This window comes from Tympanuchus pallidicinctus, unplaced genomic scaffold (assembly GCF_026119805.1).
Source record: "Tympanuchus pallidicinctus isolate F22 unplaced genomic scaffold, pur_lepc_1.0 scaffold3, whole genome shotgun sequence".
Lineage (NCBI taxonomy): Eukaryota > Metazoa > Chordata > Aves > Galliformes > Phasianidae > Tympanuchus > Tympanuchus pallidicinctus.
This window is the reverse complement of record NW_026294747.1, coordinates 15,747,245-15,771,336: the sequence shown is the minus strand read 5'-3', so window position 1 is coordinate 15,771,336 and position 24,092 is coordinate 15,747,245. Positions and strand designations below refer to the sequence as shown.

At 39.4% G+C, this 24,092-nt stretch overlaps 1 protein-coding gene across 3 annotated transcripts in view; it reads right to left on the bottom strand.

The window, feature by feature from the left end:
• The window catches only part of LRP5 (LDL receptor related protein 5), a 129,161-nt gene that overhangs the window by 19,488 nt on the left and 85,581 nt on the right, over window positions 1–24,092 (bottom strand). For all 3 annotated transcript variants that reach the window (XM_052694914.1, XM_052694916.1, XM_052694917.1), the window contains exons 8-11: window positions 4,896–5,112; window positions 3,409–3,698; window positions 1,235–1,461; window positions 708–892 (exon numbers count right to left, since the gene is read on the bottom strand). In XM_052694914.1, coding sequence (XP_052550874.1) covers window positions 708–892; window positions 1,235–1,461; window positions 3,409–3,698; window positions 4,896–5,112 — 919 coding nt within the window. The remainder of the gene's footprint in view (window positions 1–707; window positions 893–1,234; window positions 1,462–3,408; window positions 3,699–4,895; window positions 5,113–24,092) is intronic.

Sequence of the window (24,092 nt, the reverse complement as noted above, 5' to 3'; positions counted from 1 at the left end):
TACAAGTTTCCTTAAATACTGTATGTTGGACACATCAGCCTTGTTCTTTATTTTGGGATACCAGAGCTGCTGATTCCCATCTAACAAAGGCCTCTCCTTGGAAACGGAATGTATGATGTCAAGTCACAAGCTTCTGGATTCCACCTCTGATTTTACCATGGATTTACTGAGTGGTATTTGGAAGCTTACATAACCTCTGTTTTCTCACACATGAACGTGACCAACCTTACCTACTACCATGAAGACTATTTTATAATTATAGGACAGTTAAAAGATACAAAAAGCTCTATGTCAGCTGCAAAAAAATCCGAAATTATCTCATTTCATTATATTAATTATGTTGATTCCAACAAAAAAGTTTACTAAACCATAGCATACCACATGCAAGTAATAAAAGGAATCCTAATGGAAAATATGACAATACACAAGATACACATGAAGATTTAATATTAATCATGTTATTTCAACTTCTTCTAATTACTACTTACCACCAATTAGTCACATGCAGGTTTTAGGTCTAATGAATGTAATAAACTTAACATCTTAGGGGAAAAAAAAAAAAAAGTGATTTAACACCTCATTAGAGACAATAATTCAAAGGATTCAACTAAAACACTCTACAACTCTGTTCAGTTGCTTTACTGCGGCCACTGCAAATTTCTCTACTTGATGGAGTAATTCTGTGATGCAATCTAATAGCAGATTACCTAGCATATTTGACGATTCAATCATGCTGGTGTCTAAGTCAGTCCAATACAGCCGTTGGTCGGCATAATCAATTGTGAGGTCATTGGCACGACCCACTTTATCCACCAAAGTGATGCTGTTCGTTCCATCCATGTATGCTCGAACGATCCTAGGCTTACCTCCCCATTCTGTCCAGTACATGTACCTGCAACGAGAAGCGGAACAAAACGATACAACTTCACGAGACTGAGTTCAGTTCTGTTTTCTAAATTTGCTTAAAAAAGAAAAACATTGGGAATAACCACATGGTTATGGGCAGTTAATTAGCATACCGTTGTGTTTTGTGTTTGTTTTTTTTTTCTTTTAAAGAAAGAAGGAAAAATACGATTCGCAATTCTCAGTTTTTCCATTGTGACCTTCAGGGTTCTGGAGCTTACAAGCCTTTATCATATTTTTTCTTTTTATGACCCTGAAGAAACCATCTGCCAAATACGTTGTCACATACAAAGAAAGAAGCAAAGCTTAGAAAAACAACACTGTCCCTTACCCTTTGGTAGGATCAAGAGCCAAAGACCTTGGGTTGTCCAAGTCCTTCCACACAAGGACCTGTCTATACTGTCCATCCAGGCGGGCTACCTCAATTCGATTAGTTCCAGTATCTGCCCAGTAGAGGTTCTTTCCCATCCAGTCTACAGCCATTCCCTCAGGGTAATCTAGCCCAAATTCAATCACGTGTTCAACAGAGCTCCCATTCATGAAAGCTCGACTTATGGTCTGAAAAACAATTGTGTAAAAATATTTAAGGATTTATGGATACTTCACGAAGATAAAAAGTAATTTAAAAGTAATGAAATTTAGCTTACAAAGAGGTTAGTAAAAAAAAAAACAACAATCTATTGGTGTTACTTTTTAAAAGCAAACTTCTGTTGTCAAAAAACAGAGCAGTTTACAGGATAAAGAGATTTGAATTTTCAGAAAGGTTAATAGCTTCTTATGACCAATTCAAAATGCTTTAAAAGGACACGACTTTCAGAAAGCACAATATATCTGCAAATTCTCCCTTGACCCTCTTCCTCTCTCCTGTTTGTACATAAAAACACACATATATTGGAGTATTTAATTCTCTATAATGTTTTAAGTTGAAGGACTAAGTCACAAATTCAGCAAAATCAGAATTAATTTGTTCTCATGGTCAGTCACCTTTGGCAAATTTGCTGATCCTATCTGTATTTTAGTTCTATACAGTCAGCAAAATAAGTCATAGGGCAAGGATTGTATATGCATAAATAAGCCGCTCCCAACAATGAACAACGAAACAACCTCCAGACACACCACTGGGAACACCCAGGATCAGTGTACGACTGTCTGCTTTTGGAAGCATCTCAGCACTACGAGATGTTTCATATTTTTAGAAGGCAGATGTCAAAATTTGTATTTTTACATGTGTAACTCACACCTCAGATAAAGTATAACACTCTTTTGAAAACGAGTCCTCCCACAAACAGAGCCTATAGGAGATTAGGGATGTAGTGATCATCAAGGAGAGCAGTATGAAAACAGGAGGACGTCTCTTAAGTTGCACTACCTGCAGCCAAGATGCAGAAGGTGGAGGGACAGGGGAATGAAAACTCAGATATGCTGAAATGTATGTGATATGTACGTTGAAAGTACAGTATGATGGATAACTTAGGAGGCCGCATACAAGTAAAATGTTGCCCAGTTCTACACAGAATCAGATTAGGATCTGAATGACACAGCTGAAGTAATGCATTTTCCACTACCAATGGTTAAGACAAACACAGCCTCAGCTTTTCCACATGCTTGCCTGAGATTTATTTAGTTATCATGTCTGCAGCACGCTAATTTGTTACATTGGCACTGTTCCTAGAGAAAAGGTATCCACATCAGTACTTCTAGTGCTGAAGACAACCCTCGTTAGTCTTAGAGAGGTATGTAAACTAGCCCTACAAGTAAACTTTTTCCTATTATGGTTTAGGTACCTTGGCAAGACAACTACAACTGTTCTTGGAAAACTTAATAAGAGGCTAAACAGAGAAATTCAGTTCCAGTGAAGCGAATGCACTGTTTTCTACCATAACTTAATTCACTTCAAAAAGCAACACTGACAAAGAACGCAATGTTCACTTCAGCATTCACCTGGATATGAACCAAACACATGAGAAGGGAATTTCAAACTGCTAGAGAACACAAGGACTTAGGAGGAGATGGAGGCGAGCAGGGGGCAGTTAACATGACATGGAGGAAACCAGAGAAGTTCCGTGGCCTCTTCTGTGCCAAGCTGGAGCCCTGGGCTAACAGCAAGCAATACAAAGTTCACTTGCTAGAAGCGAATATTAAGCAGGGTTGTCTTCCAAATCAAAACTGGAAGGTGATAGAAAGCTTGGGGGGCTGCCAAGCTTACTACGTGACATGAAAACAGCACTTCTACAATAAACATGTGGATGCAGCATATGTAGCATCCGAGACTTCAGCATTCAGCATGAGCAGACACCACTTTGGATTTTTATTTGAAATGGGAACATGCCTGTCACCCAACTGTGCATTCAACAATGCAACTGTCTTCATCTCCAAGAGTCTCCTTGGATGCAATTCAATGACAACACTAGCAACTGCAGGATAGATCATGTAACAGAGACCTTTGTTAGATCAAAGAAACTGCTCTGTGGCTTTATATTCAGGGAATTCACATGTCAGTAATACCTTCAAACTAACATCAGTCCAATAGATTCTGTTATCAGAAACATCAAAATCCAGAGCAGATGCCTCCTTGACTCCAGTAAGAGGAATAGCAACATCATTATTATTGGTTTCAAGGGAAATCCTATGAATTGCTGCTCTGCTTGTGAAAACTAAGAAGGCTTCAGGAATGATGCAAGTCTTCATGTCACTCAACAGCTCAAGGCCAATGGGACAGGCACACCTGGTCTCCTGGGGTGTAAAGAAACACAGATGGCTGCAGCCTCCGTTGTTCTCTGCACATGGATTAGTCCCTTAAAAACAAAACAAAACAGATAATGGTATATTATGGAGATAGGGGGAAGAGGAGGGTAAAGCTGAATGAAAAATGTAACTTTTCAAAATAAGTTAATCCTATAGATCATTAATAGAGTAATTCAAAATTGTTTCTTTTCCTCTAGCCAGACATTAGAAGACTGGTTGCATTCCCTTCCTATATATGAAGAACTGCCACAAACATATTTTATGGCTTCCCCAAAGACTAGTTCCTTTACTGAATGCAAGCAATTATCCATATTCAGCCTGGCTATTTTATGTTCAGTACTCCATCTTTATACCTCTTTGAAATCATCAGTTTTAAAAATGTGTCTGAGTTCAATGATACAAAAATAATGAGGAAAGGACTGGATAACTGAAGCTCTTTCCCAGCTGTTCAATCACTACAATCTCTCATTTATTTTGTTCAAGTCAATGACTGTGACCAGGCAGTGCAGGAATAAGGAGGGAAAAGTAAGGATCCAAAGACAAATGAGCATCTTTCTCCATCATTTGGAATCAGAGATTTAGCTACACACGTTATCACAAAAAAATCTCCAAGATCAGACTCATCCAGCTTTTAGTTCTCCCTTTTTAACACATACAGTCTGACGTCAACTTACACCAAGTTACAATCTGAAGACTCAACAGTCCTTCAAGTAAAACGAAGAGTTCCACATGATTGTGAGAGGTTTCTACAGTTCAATCTACTTGCTAAGCACTCTGGGCAAGATTTAATTGCTGAGATGTTAAAAATTAGAGTGCTGTTTGCATTCAGGTACCCCCGTAATAGCCACTAACTCTACCTGTATCATTCCATGTAGTAAAACTTATTCTGCCAATGGAAGAACACTGGGACTTTATACAGGAAAAGGGCAGCAGAAAATGGTGCAATCCTGTGAGCACCAGAACTTCTAGAGACCAGAGCCAGGAATAAAATTCTTTTCAAAAAGATTCAGAGTGTGGTGGAAGCTGCAGAGAACTTAGGTTGAATATCATTATAAAACTGGAAGCACAAATGTCTTTTGCAACACTCTATTTTCCCAACTTTACAAAAACAAGCGCAGCTTTCTTTTAAAGTGTTTCAAACACTAAAGACCATAGTTATTTTCATTACAAGTGATGAACAGCTGCTTAGTGAAAGCAAGAGCTTCTAGAAACTACTTTAGACTCACACTGTGATTGACTACTCTTACCAAAAACTTTGGTAACACTTGTTGCTTTAAGGCCCATCAAGTCTGGCAGCTGATCAATAATGATGTCCCTGCTAGCCCTTATCTTGTGAACTCTTTCAATGCTTCGCCTCTGCCAGTCAGTCCAGTAGATGTAATCACCCAGCAGTGTGAACCCAAATATATGCGGAAGTTTATCTTCTAGGAGGGTTTTCCTCATCGTTCCATCAACATTTATGACCTGTGAGACACATGAAAAACAAGGAAAAAATAAGTTCTATTTGAAAATTTTCACTGCAGACAGCATCACGCTCTGTACCGTATTTAATTCAAAAGACTTTAATTTTCTTCTCTAACATGACTCAAGCTTCCATCTTTTGCTAGAAATGCTTCATAGGTGGACAACTGCTATGCTTTAATCTAGGCTACGCATTACCTGCGGTTGAGATAGAAATTTAAACAATTTTCTCTTTACTGTTGTTCAATCATTATTTCTTTATTCAGAATCAAAATATTAAACTTGTGCTTTGTAGATAATTAAGTTGTCTTCCCTGTACAATGCTCCTGCTTTCTTTTAAAGATTTGAAGACAAACACAGTCATTTCAACTCTGTATTTCCCTGACTTGTAAGCAGTTAAGTGTCACAGCCATATTTATTTCGTATTAAAAACATCCACTATCCAAAGGCAATGTAATATTAAACCATTAGACATCTAACAAGCTAGTGGTCAGTCAAATCAACAGTTTTAGCACAATTTCATGTACAGTAAGTTGTAAGGCTCTGCCTGTGCCTGCTAGACAACAGGTGCACACAATTTATTTTTTTGTATGTGATAAGTGATAATCACATCTTACTAAATTAGTATTTGACTTTTAACGTGCGCACACACCTGTGTGGTAGCTATGCAAATAACAACAACAGAAACCTTCAGATTGAAACTTGCTGTTCCTATTACAGTCGCACTTGCAATACTTTCCAAAATTGTGAAAGTAATGCACATCTCTTTGATTATATGTTTTTTGGGGGAACAACATTTCCACATCAAAGAAATACAAATAATACTTTGTCACTGATTCTACTAGATGAATTCTAGCTGGAAAAAAAAAAAATCATAAATGGTAGCACGCATGGAACACCCTAATCTCCCAAACAACACCAGTGCAACAGCAGAGGTAAGCAGTCAGATGCTGCACGCTACGTTTAACCATGCAGCACACAAAAGAAATCAATGCTGTAACAGTTCATTTTGCATTGCTATTGCACAGACGTCTTCAGGATTCCTTCCAGACAGAAAGCCTCCTGCTGGAGACACTTAATAATAACACTGACATTCTTTAAAACTAAGTTTCGGAGGAGTTTCATGTCATCCAATCCATCACATGATGAAGCAGCAGAGACTTAAGATTAATGCCTTTTTATTTTATGAAGCTAAATAAAGTACATTTAAAAAAAAAAAAGGTTACGTCTGCGGTTAAAAGCCAAATGGTTCTGCAATTATCTCATTACATCATGTCCAGGCAAACCCCAAATGCTCACTTATTTAGAACAGTATCAATCCCACAGGCTGTACTGCAGTTCAAAAGTTCATCACGCATACTCAGGTGCCAGAGCCAAACTGGTGCATCGTCCTGTAATTAAGACAATTTCCTTTACAAAAGCAACAGTGCATCAGTAGAACGATGATCAAACCAGCACATTTCTGACTACTTCTACAGATAATGGGCAGTACAAATATAGTTCAAGCACCAGAGCTGCTGACCAAATACACCAGGCTCTGATTGGATCCGAGGACACAGAAAAATACTTTTTTTCCTATTAATTAATATCTATGCACACCTGTGCATGTTGTCAACTACCACGCTCACTACTGAAAGTACCAAATGAAAGCCTGTTAGGCAATCTAGTCCTCCTGATCAAGCACAGAAGAAATGGAGATCAAAAAGGTAGAATCAGACAGTAAACAAATGTTTAATGGCTCACGCTTTGGCTAAGAAGGAGATGGAATAAGCATTTCCTCTCTGTCTGAACACTCCTGCTCTCCAACGTGTCAGCAGAATGCCTGTGGATCCCAGCAGGCTTCCCCTGGATGCAAAGTGCAGCTCTGACCTGGAGAGGTGGTGTGATGGGCTGCAGACCCTGCCTGCTGATAGCCAATCCACGGCAGTGGGCATGAAGCACTAACTGAGTGCTAACTAGGTTGCCTGGCAGCAGCAGACAGGTCAAGCAGTTCACCGAAGGTACAGGCACACTGCCTTCTGGATTTTGCTGTCATCCATCTTTCCAGAGATTCATCTCCATTCCAGAGCATTAACTTAAACCACGAGGACACAGGAAAAAACCCTATAAACAGTCCTCACAGTAAGGCCAGAAGCACAAGCTAGAACTGCACAGCTCATAAAATATCCTATTATCTCATCATTTATGGCGTGCAGGCTGCTGGCTGCAGCCAAAGGAAAGCTGTTATGGAGCATTTTTCCCATTATTATGTACAGCTTCTCTTCAACACACCTTAGAGGCAGAGAAGAGTGGGTATTTTTTTTCCTAAGAGTTTTCATCCTCTTTCAATAACTGATCAATGGATTTTTGACTTAGGTCAAAGGACAAACGCAGTGCTAAAATCTGCTCTGCTTTCCACACGAAACACTGAAAGGTCCCCTTGAACAGACACAGCCCCTGATTAGTCCTCAGACTTCAATAACAAATCTCTTAACGAGGCATCACAAAGCTCAGCCAAAACCTGTGGTGGGCAAAACAAAATCAACATCAAATGCCTTAATGAAGTGAATTACACACAAAAGCACAGCGAGGTGATAAGGTGTGCTTTTTTTTTTTTTTTTTTTTTTTTTTTTAAATGCTGCTGCAGAGTATGCAAAGCAACTTAACATTTCCAAATATAACACTCAAAAGCTCTTGGCTCTTTGAAGAAGATTAAAGTAAACAATGCAATTAAATTCTACACATCAGTGTGATTCATGTAGTCAAGTTGTATTTCAAGCGCATCTGTGAAAAACAACAACTATTCAGCATATAAGTCTTTTGACAGAACAACAAAGGGAGCTCAGACACCTTGCTCCTATATTTAATTCATTAAGAAAAGACTAAATTTATTCAATTGCTACAAAGCTGAGACAAATGGAAACCAGCTCTCGGGATGAGCTAAATCTCTAAGCAGTAAGCAGACACAGAAGGTTGGCACTGATAAAACATTATGACTGCCACATTATTATGTTGGTAGTCTTGCAGGTCTATGGCTTTCTTCTCGGTGTGTGATTTTAGCCTGTGGGAAAGGCAAGGTCCTTGAATGGCTTCCGACAATTCTCTCCAGAAGACCCTAAGAAGGCATCTCAAGGGAATTATGCCCAGTCTTTCTGGCTAGAGAAAGAACCTGAAGGAAAAACCATGTGGGTGGCAGCCAACATGAGAGAAAAAGACAAAGAAAAAGGGAGAGAAATGGAAAACTCCAGAGGGTCAAAAAGCCTGCCTCCAAAAGAGAAGAGTAAAGCAGCTGTGAGCAGTCCGTACCATAGTCTATATTCAGCTGGGTTTAAGCCGTTCGTTAACATTTCCAACAGCTGAAGTAGAACCACCTTTCATCAATGCTACAGGATAAAAGAGGACTCCTCCTTTCTCATTCTGAAGAGGTTTAATGCCAGGCATGTGTTGGCAGACACTGGCAAGCAGAAAAGAGAATAGAAGTAAAGCGGCCAGTCCCAGAACCTACGTATCAAAACAGGTCGGAGGACAGCTGGACAACAGATCCATCCGTCCATTTACACACAGATGGTTTGCAGATTTGCAGACTCCACAATTTGCAAATGCAGGTAGTGACACAGTACCATCCTTTACATACAAGTTCTTTCCTCTGAGAGGCTTTCCATCGTTTTTCACTACAGATCACATTTTAGCTTGCTGAGGAAGTAGCAGAAGATACTTCTCAGTGGCTACACGGGGGTCAGATTTTCACTTGTAACACAAAAGCCACTTTGAGATGTTCAATAAAGAGGATTACAAGTAGGATTATCAAGTCTCACGACTCTTTTGACAGCCTTCCCTCGCAAGCACCTTTATAAAGCTAAAGCACAGCAGTAATGGCCAACTGTCTTCAAACAGCCACACTGGCACACAGAAGAACAAAAAGTAGTTGGAGCACAATAATAATAAAAGCCTATCTCAGGAGAGCTCTCAAAAGTGCCTCTGATCCTGAGATCCATCCACTAGTAAGGATTTAAAACTATAAGGCAGAGACTATATTGACAGTATCACACAAAGATATGACTATCAAGAGTCCTTCCATTCTGACTACTACTATTGACTACATGTCATCTCATACATAATGGTTTCACCCCATCCATTTGTTCTGTCTCATACAAATAAAATCTACGTTGTCAAATGAATGTAAAATGTTAATTGGCGACCTGTTAAAAAACAAAACCAAAAATCCCAAAAACTACCTACAAAGAAGCCAAATACAACACAGTATAACTTTACATTACAAAAAATACAGCCTTAAGTAATTTTTAGCGATCTCCCATTTTCACTGGGAATTATATAAACAAAATATATTCCTGTATTTGTGCTGAAAGTATCAGCATGTAAAGTGGCTGTTACTTTGCAGGGTAGACCTGTTCATTCTTTTCATATTAAATTACCACCATACCTGACGATCACCAATGACTTGTCTCCTAGGACAATACTTTTCCAGTTCCACAGAGAGTATTGCATTTTCAGACAGACTTTACAAAACACAAGCACTCCTAATAAGCTCCTACAGACACTGATGAATAGATAAATTTCTTTTTGCTGGGAAGGTGGTGTTAGCGTGATTGTAATCTTGAATCTGTTTACATTTTATGAATCTAATCTAGGAACAACTAATGTTCTCCATACGAAGCACTGTTACATCAACCTGACATTACCAGAACTTAGTTCTGCTTACAGGATATCAAACAGTTAAAGGTGCAGCTGGTAAATTCTGCAACTGTTCTGTGCTAAGCAGGAACATTATATGGCATGCCTAGCTCCTTAAAAGGGGAAAAAGTTAAATGCAAACATACTCAAAACTAATTTATGGCAACTGGTGGCTAGAACCTAAAGCACAGATGTTTTACTGAATCGGTATTTCAATTTGGTTTTTAGGTGCAAGTTGCTTATTTAATACACTTCAGGGAAATCTTACCTTCTGCAAACAAACTTTTTAATACTGAAACACTGAACACCTCTGTAAGTAGTTTAAAGGGGCCTCCAGCAACTCTGTAGCTAACGTCTGTTATAAAACCAATATCTCTCTCCAACTTTAGTTAACTAGTTTGGGAAAGGGGAAGAATATATAGGTTTTAAAATAAGAAATACACATCTTACTTTTTATTTGCTTTTATCCTCATCTCCCTTTCCTCCAAAGTGATTTGAATAGTCCTGCAATATTTTTACGTCCCCCTTCCCTCTTAGTAAAACCAATCACCTTCTCAACTCTATAGATACTCAGAAGTCCATGGAAATAGCACATCATATAAATATTTAGCATAGAATCATAGAATCAATCAAAGGTTGGAAAAGACTATGAGATGACCCAGTCCTACCATCCACCTATCACCCTCATTAGACCAGACGTCCATTAATGCATCAAAACGTTCCTTGAACACCCGCGGGGTCAGTGACTCCACCACCTCCCCGGGCAGCCTGTTCCAGCACCTGACCACTCTTTCAGAAAAGCAGTACTTCCTAACGTCCAGCCTGAATCTCCCCTGGCACATCTTGAGTCCATTCCCTCATGTTCTATCAGTAGTTACATAAGAGAAGCGTGTAGCACTCCTGCTTTTGAAACTGGAACTGATGAAACATTTATAACCTACATATGCACAACACGAAGGAAGGACTTCAAATAATAAGCTTGATATGAGAAGTAATTTGTGGCAAGCTATTGAATTAAAAAAAAAAAAAAAAAAAAAAAAGAAGAATGAGCAACTGGAGTATCCAACCAGAATTCTTGAAGAAGTCAAAGAAGATGTCAACCCTTCTACAGAAAAGACCTGTCTCCTTTCTCAGCATTACCATGGTAATTTCTATTTCATTTCAAGCTAGGGTTAAGTTAAACATAGCTATTTCTCTCTTTTAAATAACCTATTTACAGACAATGAGAGATCCACAAGCAATTAGTTGAGAAATACTAGTCTAGTCAAAATGCCCCCTTGAGCTTTTCCCTTCTTCAGTCAACCTCTACCCCCAAGAAGAGGAGAGAGGCGGGCTGGTGACCAGCAACAGGGCATGGGGCTGTACCCAATGAACGTAAATCCAAAGCTGTTTCTCTTGGCAGTAGCAGGCAGAGCTCATATCTAGACTGGACAGGGCACTTCTGGTTCCCAATACTTGTAACACAGATAAATAAAGAAGCTAAAAGGAAATGCAAATTGCAGAAAAATGCAATTAGTGTTCAGTATCAAAGACTAGAATTAATTTACACGAACCATAATTTAAAAAGAGCTCATCTAAAAAATTAAATTAATGGGCAGCAGCAAGCACAACAGCATTCAACCTGGCTGTCACTTTTATCTGCCAGTGTAACACAAAGGCATAACCCCAGCTGAGCACTTGCTTATGCGTGGCATTAACACTGTTGGCTTTTGTTTGCCTCTTATTTTATTTTTTTTAACACAGCAATAAGGCACACATTTTAAATTAAACAAAAATATTTGCAGTCATATCATTGGTCTACTTGCAAATTTCCCTGCAGAAAGCTTACAAATTAATCAGAAACATATGTTTAAGCTTTATTCAAACCTGCTGGAATTTCTAACAAGAAATAAAAAAAAGCAGATTTAGGAAATCACTGGTAAGTTGCCTACAAAAATTAAAATATATATATCCATAGCTCTATGTGAAATACCTGAAATAACCATTTTATTGTCCAACAAAAAAATAGCAAGGAATCTAAAAATGATTACTTCTGAACAAGAATTTGAGGTATGAATACTTAAATTTGCAAACAAAACGTGCTCAATAAATTTAATTGTAAAGCTGATTTATACAGCACATAAGGCATGAAACAGGTTATCCTGGCTTTCACTGCTACCAATGCAAAACCATGTGATATGCTTCCTAGGAAAAAGTTCTTCAATCTCATCTTCCCTTTACTTGTGGCTCAGAATTAAGAGCTACGAAAACCAGTACAGTTTGACAGGTACCCATAAGGAGGCCTAAGTCTTCTCCCAGACGAACACTTGTCTCCGCAAACTTCAGAACATTTAAGCCAAAGTGAGATTTCAGGATGCTTGTTTACCTTTCTCAACAGACACACATAAGCTCAGGCTAGAATTTTAACCACACAATGGCACTGTAGTTTCGTGATCAGTTTAAACTGACACAGCCACTGGAAAAGATGGTCCAAAACTCACTCCTACACACCAGCCTTTGCAGATCGTTCTCATTTTATTCTGTGCCAGTATACACATTTCTGTGGCTGTTCTGTCAACCAGACCAAGGATTTAATTCAGAGAAAAACTGATTTATTTTCCTGTTCTTTCTCAGCTACAGTGCTGACTTAAACAAATCTCAATATTTTGCTACAAATCTCATTTGAAGATTCTTGACTCAATTGTGACCCGAAGCAAAATGCTCTTAAGATTTTTTTTTCACCAATCTTTCTCAGAAAGCACTGAAGGCCTAGATTCCAGGGAATGCATCAGCAACTCCTGCCTGTCCTGGGATGTATGATATCATGTGGCCTGTGTGAATAGAATCCAGCTGAAGAAACACCATAAACCTATAGGTAGAAAACAGCGAACCACAAGCATGGAAACCTTTTCTCCCACATTCCAGTTCCAGCCCTGCAAAATTACTGGATATTCGCAACTGCCTAAATGACACTAAATAAATTATAGTACAGAACGATACATAATGATCACCAGTTTCTTTTTGAGAGAGATGGAAGATTTAGGTTGGGTATAAGGAAAAAGACTTTTACAAGGGCAGTGAGGCAGAGGTTGCCCAGAGAGGTGGTGGGTGCCCCATTCCTGGAGACATCCATGGTCACACTGGACGGGGCTCTGAGCTCCTATCTACTGTAGGTGTCCCTGTTCATCGCAGGGGAGTTGGACCAGATGGCCTTTAAAGAGCCCTTCCAACTCCAAGGATTCTATGATTCTATATTCACACTTTTTCTTTCTTACGCAGAACAATCATACAGAAATTGAATAATACTTTTTTTTTTTTTTCTTTTCTTTTTTTGAGGTTTTTTTTCTGTAGTAACATCAATGACACAGTCACTACCATGTTACATTAATACAACATGGTAATGTGTTTTATGCACAACATACATCTGCAGTTTGGTGAACCCCTTCTGCCAAAATCATGATCCCTAAGCTGAAAGCCAGTTGTGTGGAAATACATTCAGCATTTGCACAAAAAATATACTGTTCTGTGAAGCTATTTTATTAACTGCTTCTTTAAAAAAGAAACGGAGATGAGCATTTCCCACCTCCATTCTTTGCACTCCACCTTATACCCTAAGTTCTTCTGCACTGTGGTCTCCAGCACACGTGGAATGGACAGCAAAGCGACAATCCACCAGCAGTGGTGGTGACTGTGAACCACACCACTGCTATGAAACGAGAAGCTTTAAGCCCAGTTTTGGTGCAGTTATGTTAATAAGCCACAAACACAACCAGAGCAGAAAAAAAAAACTACCCCGAATTCTCTTTCACTTTAGATTTAATTAGATTAAGAGAAAGAGCAAAGGAAAAAAAAACCTGCTGAAGTGCAGGGTTTGTTTTTTTTTGTTTTTTTTTTTTTTTTTTGTATTTTGTTTTGTTTTTAACAGAACTTCCAAGTTTCTCCTTCTAAATTCAAAGTAAAAGCCAAAATCTTCATATTTCAGATAGATTTCCAGGCATTTTTAAAAATGCATGCATTACTAACAATATACAAATTTCCATTTGGTTTCACCATCTGTAGGCTTTAACTATTCCATAGGTGTACACACACATACACAGCCAGAAGCTGCATCTAGAAAGACAGGGCTTGTAAGCATATTTTAAAGTAATAAATTTGTAATAGGTGACAGACTTACTCTTGAAATATTTCCTTTCATGGCACCACAGCTTGTTCTAGTTGATGAACCTGGTAGTAGTACCACCTGCGTAGCATTACCAATATTTCTTCAGGCTTCCATTTTGATCTGTATGATTCCATTCAATTCAAAAGCTTACTCTATATTGCATCAGAAAAACTTGAGGAATGGTTGATGCAGTGGGAAAATCTGCATGCCATATGCTTGACTATCAAGACACCTCATACCAAAGATATTGCGAATTAAACCTAATTCTGCCACTGTGATGAAATTAACTACCATTTCTTGATAGACTGGTACCAAAGAGGAAAAAGAAGTTGTGTCTCAGTGTGTACTGTGGGGGCTCAGATGACTTTTGTAATTCTAGTTTGTGACACTGGGTATCAGACTCAGATTTTGATAGGTAAGAGACCAGCAGTTAACAAATACTTACAAGTAACAGATATTTTGCTGTTACCCTCTTAGTATTTGCTTAACATTAATTTTAGGAAACAATTTGCATTTTTTAAGTTTGCCTTTCCTAGCGCTTGTGACTAAAGAAAGCAGGAGATGTAGGTGCTCTGCAATCTTAATTATAAAAGAGAAAGCAAACAATTGTACTGGAGAGAACAGGGTGGAGCATGCCTAACACAAGAACACAGTTTGACTGGCTTTCAATGCACTGTACCACAGGACTTATTCCCCCACCCAATCTACAGGCTAACGCTCCAGCTTTCTCCAAAAACATTTGTGGACAATTGCAGATGGGTCCCCCCCAATAAAGTCTGCCTTTATAAATGAACAAGCATACCATGATTTGCAAGTTACGCTTCCCATGTTCTCTGTAAGCTTTATCCAGTGAACACCCAAACTCTTTTGTTTGACTGTTTAGTCAAGACGTAGTTTTTCTCAACATAACACAACTGATATTTTACACATTCCTTTAGCCAACTTTAAAACACTGAAAGCAGCTCATAAAAAGGCTAGACAGTCTATTTCAGCTACCTTCTGCCTTTTTATTTAAGAAGCCTGCTTCAAAAGCACATCAGCTATTCAAAATGAGACACTGTGCTGCATTCATACTCCATGTGCATAAATCATTCCCTCCAGCATCTCACTCCAGGGTCAAGTCCAGCTCCAGAGAATGCTGGCCGAGTTCCACCTCACAGGAAACTTACCTCCCATGGGGTTTTAGGTAGAAGACTCCCAGTGCCAGCTGAAGTACATTAACTGACTGTGCAGCCCTGCTCTGCCCACCCCACATGGTAATAATGGCTCATTTAGCAAACTCAATAATTGATGATGTTTTTCTCAGCATAATCTCCACCAAGTTTGCAAGTCTGCAAGGAGACCTGGTTTCAGTTTTCATGGACACAAATATTCAACTTCTTTTCTATAGTTAGATTTAAACTTTGGCTCAATGTTCAGGGCCCCAACACTTGTGAGGCATTCTATCCCTGTTCCAAAAAGGGCTCAGCATTCCTGCATTAGATCCAGCTATACTTTTGAGCTAATACCTCACATAGCACTTTTAGCTTTAAGTTTGCTGTACCGTTCAGTAGAAGGCATAGAAAGGAAGGATACAGGATTTTCAGGGATACGACTGGCCTCATTCTGGCCTTTAAAATATTAGGTCCTCAGGTGTGTGCCTTTTTCATTTATAATTATCTGAAGGGGTTTCATTTCAATATACCATTTCACCAGTAATAACGAACTGGTAAAATCCCTTGTAAAATACTCTAGAGAAGGTTGAAATACAATTCTTAAGGCACTCATCGTCTCTCGCAATAAAAAGCCCGAGGCTAGCTGCATCTTAATATAGCTCTACTTAGCACCATTTATAGAAAGAACGCAAGTGTCAGTAATTAACCTGTGGTGCACGCTCCAAGTGATACACATCTACATCAGATTTCCTTCTTACAAAAGCATAAAGTCATCATACATAGCCTTCCAGCAAGTACATTTAAATTGAGATCTGCAGGCCAAAGACCACCTAACAGACTTGTACTCTCACACAGACTGATACAATAGCATAAGAAACTTCCACTGTTATATCCAACTCATCCAAGTTTAGGAATGAGGAAGATGACTTGTATGCTCAGAAACTAAGAATAATTAGTCACACGTATGTGAGCCATACATTTCTGCAGTGTGTGCATTTGAAACAAGCTTGCGCCCATCACATGAAAACAATCTATAGACAGGCACAGGTATAAGACAGGCCTCAGGAAGAGCTCAAGATGGGATAGCTTCACCTTTGAGGGAAGCCAGCAGGTATGTACTTCTTGTGGCTCTGGTTGGGTTTGGATTTTTTGTCAGTTCAGCAAGCAGTCCCCAGTCAGAACTATAGAATCTGACTTGCTCACCTTGACTTCTGAGAGCCATGATATCTTTTTTTTTTTTTAATCAACACCAATCACTTCCAATATGAGCAGGATCCACATCACCACGTCAACCAGAATAAGAGGAGGAGCTGGATGGAGAAAGAACGTTGTGTTGCAGCAGATTTCAGGGGAGAGAAGCAAAGCAGAATTAGTATGTCAGATTCAAAGATGTCTAACAACAATAAACTTACCAGTCTGTCTGTGGCAGAGAAGGGGAAGATGCAGAGACAGGCTGCCGTACGCCAAGCAGCTGCCATTCTGCCTAATTCAGAGAGCAGCAGACCTAGTGGACCTGCCTTTCAGAAGAAGCCATCTCTGACTTGTAAGGATGGATATCGGTATAAAACAGTGTACTCATTCTGTAATACTGGAAGGCTCTTATTCCCACAAGACAGAGAATTGAGCATTCAGTCGGCAAGGATGTAGGTTTAACGTAGCTGGGACAAGGGATAACAATTCTTTAAAGAGTTATTCCATAAATTGGTAGGAATTTTTTTTTTTAAACACACATAACTCCCTCCTGTGCTTCATGGGATGTCTGGCATATGGCTGCAGATTATCAATATCCCCTCAGATCTTTTAGAAGATTACAGAAAAGATCGTCTCTGTAGCTGCCTGCTAAGTGGTGACTGGGGACAGCTTCAGGCCTTGGTCTTCACTCATCAAAGAGCTCCTTATTTCCTAGTATGCAAATGCCAGAATGACATTTGTTTGTTGAGGCAGAGTAGGTAGAAATAGAGGACAGGTGGGGAAGCATGTAAGATAAATCCAAATTCCCAATATTTAAGAGATGCACTGGAAAGCTGAGAGAGTAAACAAGGAACAAGAATGACTCTCATTTTGTTTTGAGAAAGGGAAACACATCTAGGTAAAATCAGATTTTAACATCCAGTTTAAAGAATAGGACCAACTTCTTCAAGAAAAGGATTAAACGATCTTGTCAGTGCAGAAAAGAACACGAAAGGGGAAAGAGCAAAACAGACTGGTTGGAACATAGCCAATATTAAATATTTACTAAAGTACCCTCTAAACAAGAACTAAATCATTAATCGCACCTGTACTTTCTCCACATCCCATCCCTTCTTCGAATGCTTGGCTGGGAAGAGTTGTTCCTTTCCTTTCTTTCTTTTTAACCTGGCTTCCTGCAAGACTGAGCGAGTCTCTTCATTTCAGCGCCTCTCTCCCTCCCTCTCCCCTTTTGTTTTGTCTGTTTAGCTTTAGGACTTGGTGGGTGGCTGCTTGTTGGTTTGGTTTTTTATTGTTGTTTTTTTTTTTTTTATTGTTGTTATTGTTGGTTTTTTTGGGGGGGTAGGGGGGCTGTAACTTCTATTTGGCATTGTGCTTTAGTCTTCGGCTCTCGAGACAAACTGATTGGGTGGGAATCTTGGCTTAAATTCTAAAATAAATGTTTCAAGTATTCTTGGTTTCAGAGAAATTTTAAAAATGTAACATGAATCCCTGAAAGGCTTAAAAGAAAAGGGCAAAAAAGCAAGTTATAAAAAGTCAATTTAAGTCTCCATTTTTTAGGTAAATCTTCTTTAGGCAGAAGAGCTGTTTCATGCATGAGCTGTACTGCCTGGGGCAATGGGACAAACCCATCGTCTGGGTTTAGTAATGCTGGAACAGCCACACACTGTGTTTTCAGGCTGTGACTGGCATTAGCAAGATCCAGACTTCATCTAGAAGCAAAAAAAAAAAAAAAAAAAACTTAACTTTGTCCTTGCCAGGAACTTTCTCATGAAAGCCTGCCTTGAGTAAAGGCTGATTAAGAGTTTCAGGACCTGGAGACACATGTGTGCTTAAACACTGATAGATACGTACATATGTGTATGTCTGTGTGTTTTTAATATGTCTTCAGAAATCCTGTTTCCTGTTGGAAAATTCAAAGACATGAAAAACCCACCCATAGACAAATCAGTTACATATTCTTTACTTCTCAAGCCAAATTTTCCCGGAGATATATAATGAGATTTTACATACTTTGTGCCTCACTGACTAATTAGATCAATGCAGGCTACTCCCCCCGTCCCTCCCTTTTCGTTGTAGGGACTTTCATTGCCTGTAGCTACACAAGCGTGGTTGCTTTTGCCAAATATTTGGAGATACTGCTAATGGCTTCATTTGAACTTCACATTGCTGCATTTAAGAACGGAGGATGGAGGCTGCATGTATTTTAATCCATACTGTGATTGCTTTGAAGTTGTTTGTAATGAGGAGTATGTTTGTATTTATATATCAGAGCTGTTATAGGAACTCGTGATTCCCAAAGGATTATATTTCCACTATCAAACAAACACAGTGTATACTTAGGAGGGGGAATACATCTAGAGGTCAATTTTCCACTCCAGCTACAGTGCTCAGCCTCTTTCACAGTTCTTTCCAGCCACAGATTCAAGCACTCTGTACAAAAAGCTATCACTCATCTCTGTCTTGCAAGCAGGGAAACCGAGTCAGGAATCTACCACAGATTGCAGCAGTCAGACAAAGGGCTGATGCAGCCAGCAAAGCTGCAGGATGCCCTGTTGTTTCCACACTGACACTGCCAACACACATTCTGAAACAAAAAAAAAAAAACAAACCCAAAAGCACAGGAAGCATCAGAAATAAGAATCCATAGTTCTCGCATCCCTAGCAGGTACATGAGGACACAGAGAACAAAGCTGAGGGGAAGATTTGGCTGAAGATGGTGATTCTATGATTCCTTTTAGAAACAAGAAATTCATCCTACGTATTGGGCTACAGCTTGATACACCCTCACAAGATAAAAACTTGGAAAAAACCTCTAAGATCATTCAGTCCGACCATCCACCTATAACCAGTATTTCCCATCACTTCTTTGGAGGCAAATACAAGTAACATTCAGCTCTTTTTCACTCCTCCAACTTCCAAGTGCTGCAAAGCTTTGTGCACAGCTGCCAGGAAGAGACAAACTCTAAGTCCACAAGCTACACTGCCTTTTGCTCCCTTTAGAAGCTGAAAGTCCTCTTACAGATTATTACAGACTCTTGAAAGCAGGCATTTATGTCAGAGTCAAGAACCCAACTCATCAATATGAATCAAGAAAATGATATATCATTGCTAACCTCTCCAAGGTCTTAGTACCCAAGATGGAGATGGCAGTTTAAAAAATAAAATGAAATTGAATTTCTGGAGCAGCTCACTTCCATGTAAATTAAAGCCCAATACCAGATTCTTAAATGTATGAAAGCCCTCAAAGTAAAATCTGCCTAGCCAAACTGAGTTTCATCTCCCAGTTGTCCTTTTGAGAGCGCTGCAGCAGCTTTTATCATTTTAATTTCAAGAATTCCTGTTAGCCTCATTTAAACACTTTAAATATGAGGATCCTTAAAAATTACAGTATCTGACCACTTGCAATATGAGAACAACTTTTTAGAGCACTTCATGGGCTTTTCAGGGTAGTGAAAAGGAAGCTCTGGAGAGCTTTCACTAAGTTCTGCTTAGCCTACATCACATCCCTGTCTCCCTTCTTATTTATTCAGTTCTATGTTGACCAACTTGGTTATTTACTACAATTACAGTATTCTGGTGGGAAGAAGTTAGCTGGGTGAAAGCGGAGGGAAAGGGAACATGAGCAACCTTGTTACAACACTCCTGATCTGGTAGGAAAGGACCTTCCACTGTACAGCATCTTTCAGCACCTTCTGATGAGTCTCAGCAAAACCTCAGGAGGCTTGCAGTTAATACCTGGAGAACATGGATGCTCTCGTCTGCCACAACTGCACTGTTTGTTTCATGTGTGAGAGTATGAGAAAATGGGAATTTTTCTCTGACCCAGCAAGGGGTAGATATTACAGGCACTCTTCAGCCACCATAAAGCTGTTGCAATTGCTCTGTTATTCGGGGAACGCAAATGCCATCTGATTAAATCCTGCTGCTGCTGGACTACATCATCCTCACTGCCTTCTGAGGAGCAGTCTTACTCAAGCACTGTCTGATGTTGGATACTTCAAGGATTGGTCTGTGAGGCACAGTAAGCTCCAGATGCTCAGACTCAGGATAGAAGTTCCTAAACCTCTCCCTTGTTTTTATTAAACAAGGCTGAAAAAGTAGAGAGTGTACTCTAAACAGAGAAACAGACCAAAGTAATTGATTTTCTTCTCTTAGTTACTGAGTTGACATAAAAGAACAGCATTTCTAACAATGGTTCCCTGTGTGTACTGGAAACATACACATTTTCTGAGCCCGAGGACATGGAAGGAGACAGCCACTGCAACTACAAAAATATTAGTTTCCTGTTTAAATTTGGGAGTGTAGCTGGACTTGATGGTTTATCATCTGACGGATTTCTGGGTAGAGGGAAGGCTTGTTTGTGTTAGGGATAAGGCTGTTTTCTGATTTGGGTCACGCTGTTTACATTTGTCAGTTTTATGCTGCTTGTGAGTGGGGGAGAAAAGAAAAAAAAAATAATAAAAAAAATCAAATAATTTACTCAAACACTGCCTGTGGTGAATTTGTCCTCTACACCCAAGGCCAATTACTGTTAAAAAAGAAAAGAAAAGAAACGGTTGCTTCCACATGAAAAATATTTCAAGAATTTTGGAAACGCCTGGACCGTGCAGCTGTTGGCCAACTACTACTCTCAAATCACTGTCAGATACTGAAAGGAAGTTACTCTCAAAAAGTGGAAGCCAATTTGATCAGAACTAGGAGACTTCCCAGGACATTCTGCTGCCTGTATCTTAATGCCACCATGAGTTCCAACAGCATATCCATGAAAGAGACTTGTACCCACCCCTTGGCTGTGAACAGCTGGCACTGCCCACTCCCTCGGTTATCTAAGGAACTACTGAAAGCAACTGTTATATGGAGAAAAAATACCTGCAGAAACCTGAGGTGACAACCTTCAGCCCTTTATCTGGAAAGACACAAGGGGGAGAAGTTGAGAAGCAGCACGCCTTTGGCTTGTCTAACATCCACACCTCCTAAGCAGCAGAAATCTGAGAATTTATTTCCGATCTGAGAAATCAGTTTCACTTCTCTCTTTGCTGGGGCCTGTAATGGACAAGCTCAAGACCATTCACTTTCAGACACTGAGATTGAAGATGACAGTGGTTCTCAAGCAGATTCATCAATAGAGTAGTTGTCCTAAGTTCCAGGCTCAAAGTTATCAGAATCAAAGTTATCAGCGTTACAAGAATCAACTGCTTGTGCCTAACCTCCTAACATAAACATGTCAGATGTCAATACTGTGCATACATCTACATCTATATATATGGGTGCAAAAAACAGTTCATTCCAATTATACGTTTCCTGCAAACTTTTGCCATAGTATGGCAAAAATGAAAAATACAGCACTTTCATACCAACATCCACTACTGCTTACTTTGGAGAAAAATTATCTTACCCCATTTCCACTTCAGAGCCTGGAAAGTTGTGACATAATTAAGAACTCAGTCTGTCACTCCAAAAACCAATGGTTTATGTCTTACTGTCAGTCTCTAGCAGTAAATTACTTCTGATCTCAGCCCATCTTTTTCCCCTTTCCAATCCTCATTGGCAATATTTCCTCTTTCGAGAATCATTTGCTAAGTGTTTCTAATTTCTTCCAAAAGATCAAAGCAAGTTGGGAGAATCACAAACAAAAAAAAACCTTAACTTTGAATGTACAAAGCTATCAGGAACCTTACTAAAAGTGGAAGTTCAGATTTTCAAAACCTGGGAAACAGATAATGACAACAAAGTAATGCAAATTTTACTCCGTTTTTAAAGCTGGTAAGTAGCAGCTAGCATGGATTTAACAGAATTGTAGGGTAGGGTAATGATGTTCCCTACCTACAGAGCTCTCCACTTTTGTAGAGGCAGGGGCAAGGAGGATTTGCCTTCCTCTAGAAGCAAAGCACTTGTGTATCACTGCCTCCCAGTATGCTCTTAACAAATCAACGTAAAATGCAGCACATTCCTAGGAAGTAATACTCAAACCTTAAGACAGGACTATTAAATTTCTTTTGGGCCAGAACACCACTAGACTTGAACAGAAAAGACTATTAAGTTCCATAATTACTACTCTGGGAAGAACTTCAGATGATCCTGGCCCTTACTGTATTGGTTCCTTGTACTGGTTTAGCGCTAGCAAGAACCTTGCTTAAGTTGGCATTTTTGTGCAGACAAAACCAAGATTTTCTCTTTTTAATGCTCGTGACAAATATTTAATTCACACTTTAACAGAGACATGCATTTCTGTGCTTTCAGCCCAGGTTCTGCTTCTCACTGCAACGTACAGGCAGTAGCAACTCTATAATCAAACAGGCTGTAGTTTCTCTTTCAAGGAGTTTGAAATAATTTAAACATACACAATCTATTGATACTCTGGAAGAGGACTTCTCCGACCTGGATAGTTTATTATTTCCACTGAGTATGAGTCCAAGTTAGCAAATTCAGTGCTCGGGGAGGCCCTCATAATACGGTACGTAGGATATCCTGAGCTGCCATGAGATGACACCATCAGGGAAAGCAGAGAACTCCTTGTGAAAAAGCAGCATAAATATTTTGCCTTTCAAGGCATGGAGAAGAAAAGAAAACAAAACACCCAAAGTCAACAACCATTAAACCACCACCTCATTAAACATTTCACAGCCTTTAGTATCAAAACCAGCAACGAAAACAAGGTTCATTTAAGTTCATACACATTCCTCCACACTGCGCTCCTTTCCAGTTGCACTGAAGATGACTAATGAGCATGTGACCGGGCCAAGCGATGACCCTAATACTGCCACAAAGACTGATGGATCCCACTGCTATCCTAAGCAAGAGTATGAGATTCGTACATGAGACTGGACAGCAAACTGTCAACCACCTAGAAAATATTCCTTTCTATCCCCAGATCGAGTTATCCTTATGACTCTGCACAGGCAAGTAAGGCACACCAAGTACAAATTAAAAAAGGATTTTCTGCACCAATTCAGACCACTGATCTTATTCAGTGCTGTGCCTCCAGATGCAGCCAAGCTGAACGTATCTTCTCAGTTATACATTAGAGAGAAATCCTCCGACTCCTACAGGCATGCAGCTCTGAGCTACGAGATCTGATGATAACACTACTTTGTGGGGTTTGAATGAAGAAGAGAGTAAAGCAAAGTAAAGAAGAATTCATTCTTTGAATGAAGAAGAGAGTAAAGCAACAAATAGACAGAAGTACACGGTAAAAATATTATTCAAGCAAAAACACCACTTTAATTTATCTCACATCACTGGAAAAGACAGTTCTATAGTTAGTACCGCTCTGAGCCCCTAACAGTTGAGACTCAAACTGCAAGTCTGTTGGTTGCATATGACAGCAAAGAATTCAGACAAGAATCAAACATCCACTGCTTCTACGTTAGAAAAAGCTTACATGGAAAGAGCAGAAGGGAACTCGGGGAGGTGAACTAGAAGACTATCTGCACACTATTCGTAAAACCTACAGCACAGTTTGTAAAACCTTCACTGTTGCCATCTGAGTAAGGGCAGGGAAGCCTCAAACAAAACAGATCTTTCATTGTAGACATTTATGATGCATTAAAACTGGAATGTAAGCTCTGCTACGCAGATTGAACCATACACATACATCTCAGTGAGAGGACCAGATGGTATAAGCCCACAGTGGTTAAATCACACAGTTTACTCCAGCAAAAATCATGCCTGGAAAGAGTAGTTATTCTAAACGATTGATATGAATTCAGTCATTCAGATTAATAGTAAAAAGCTAGGACTATAAACAACAATATGACTGTTTTCTAAAGCTGAGGGCTCTCCCACGATTTGCCTTCTAGGTGAGAGCAATGGGGTTTTCAGATATC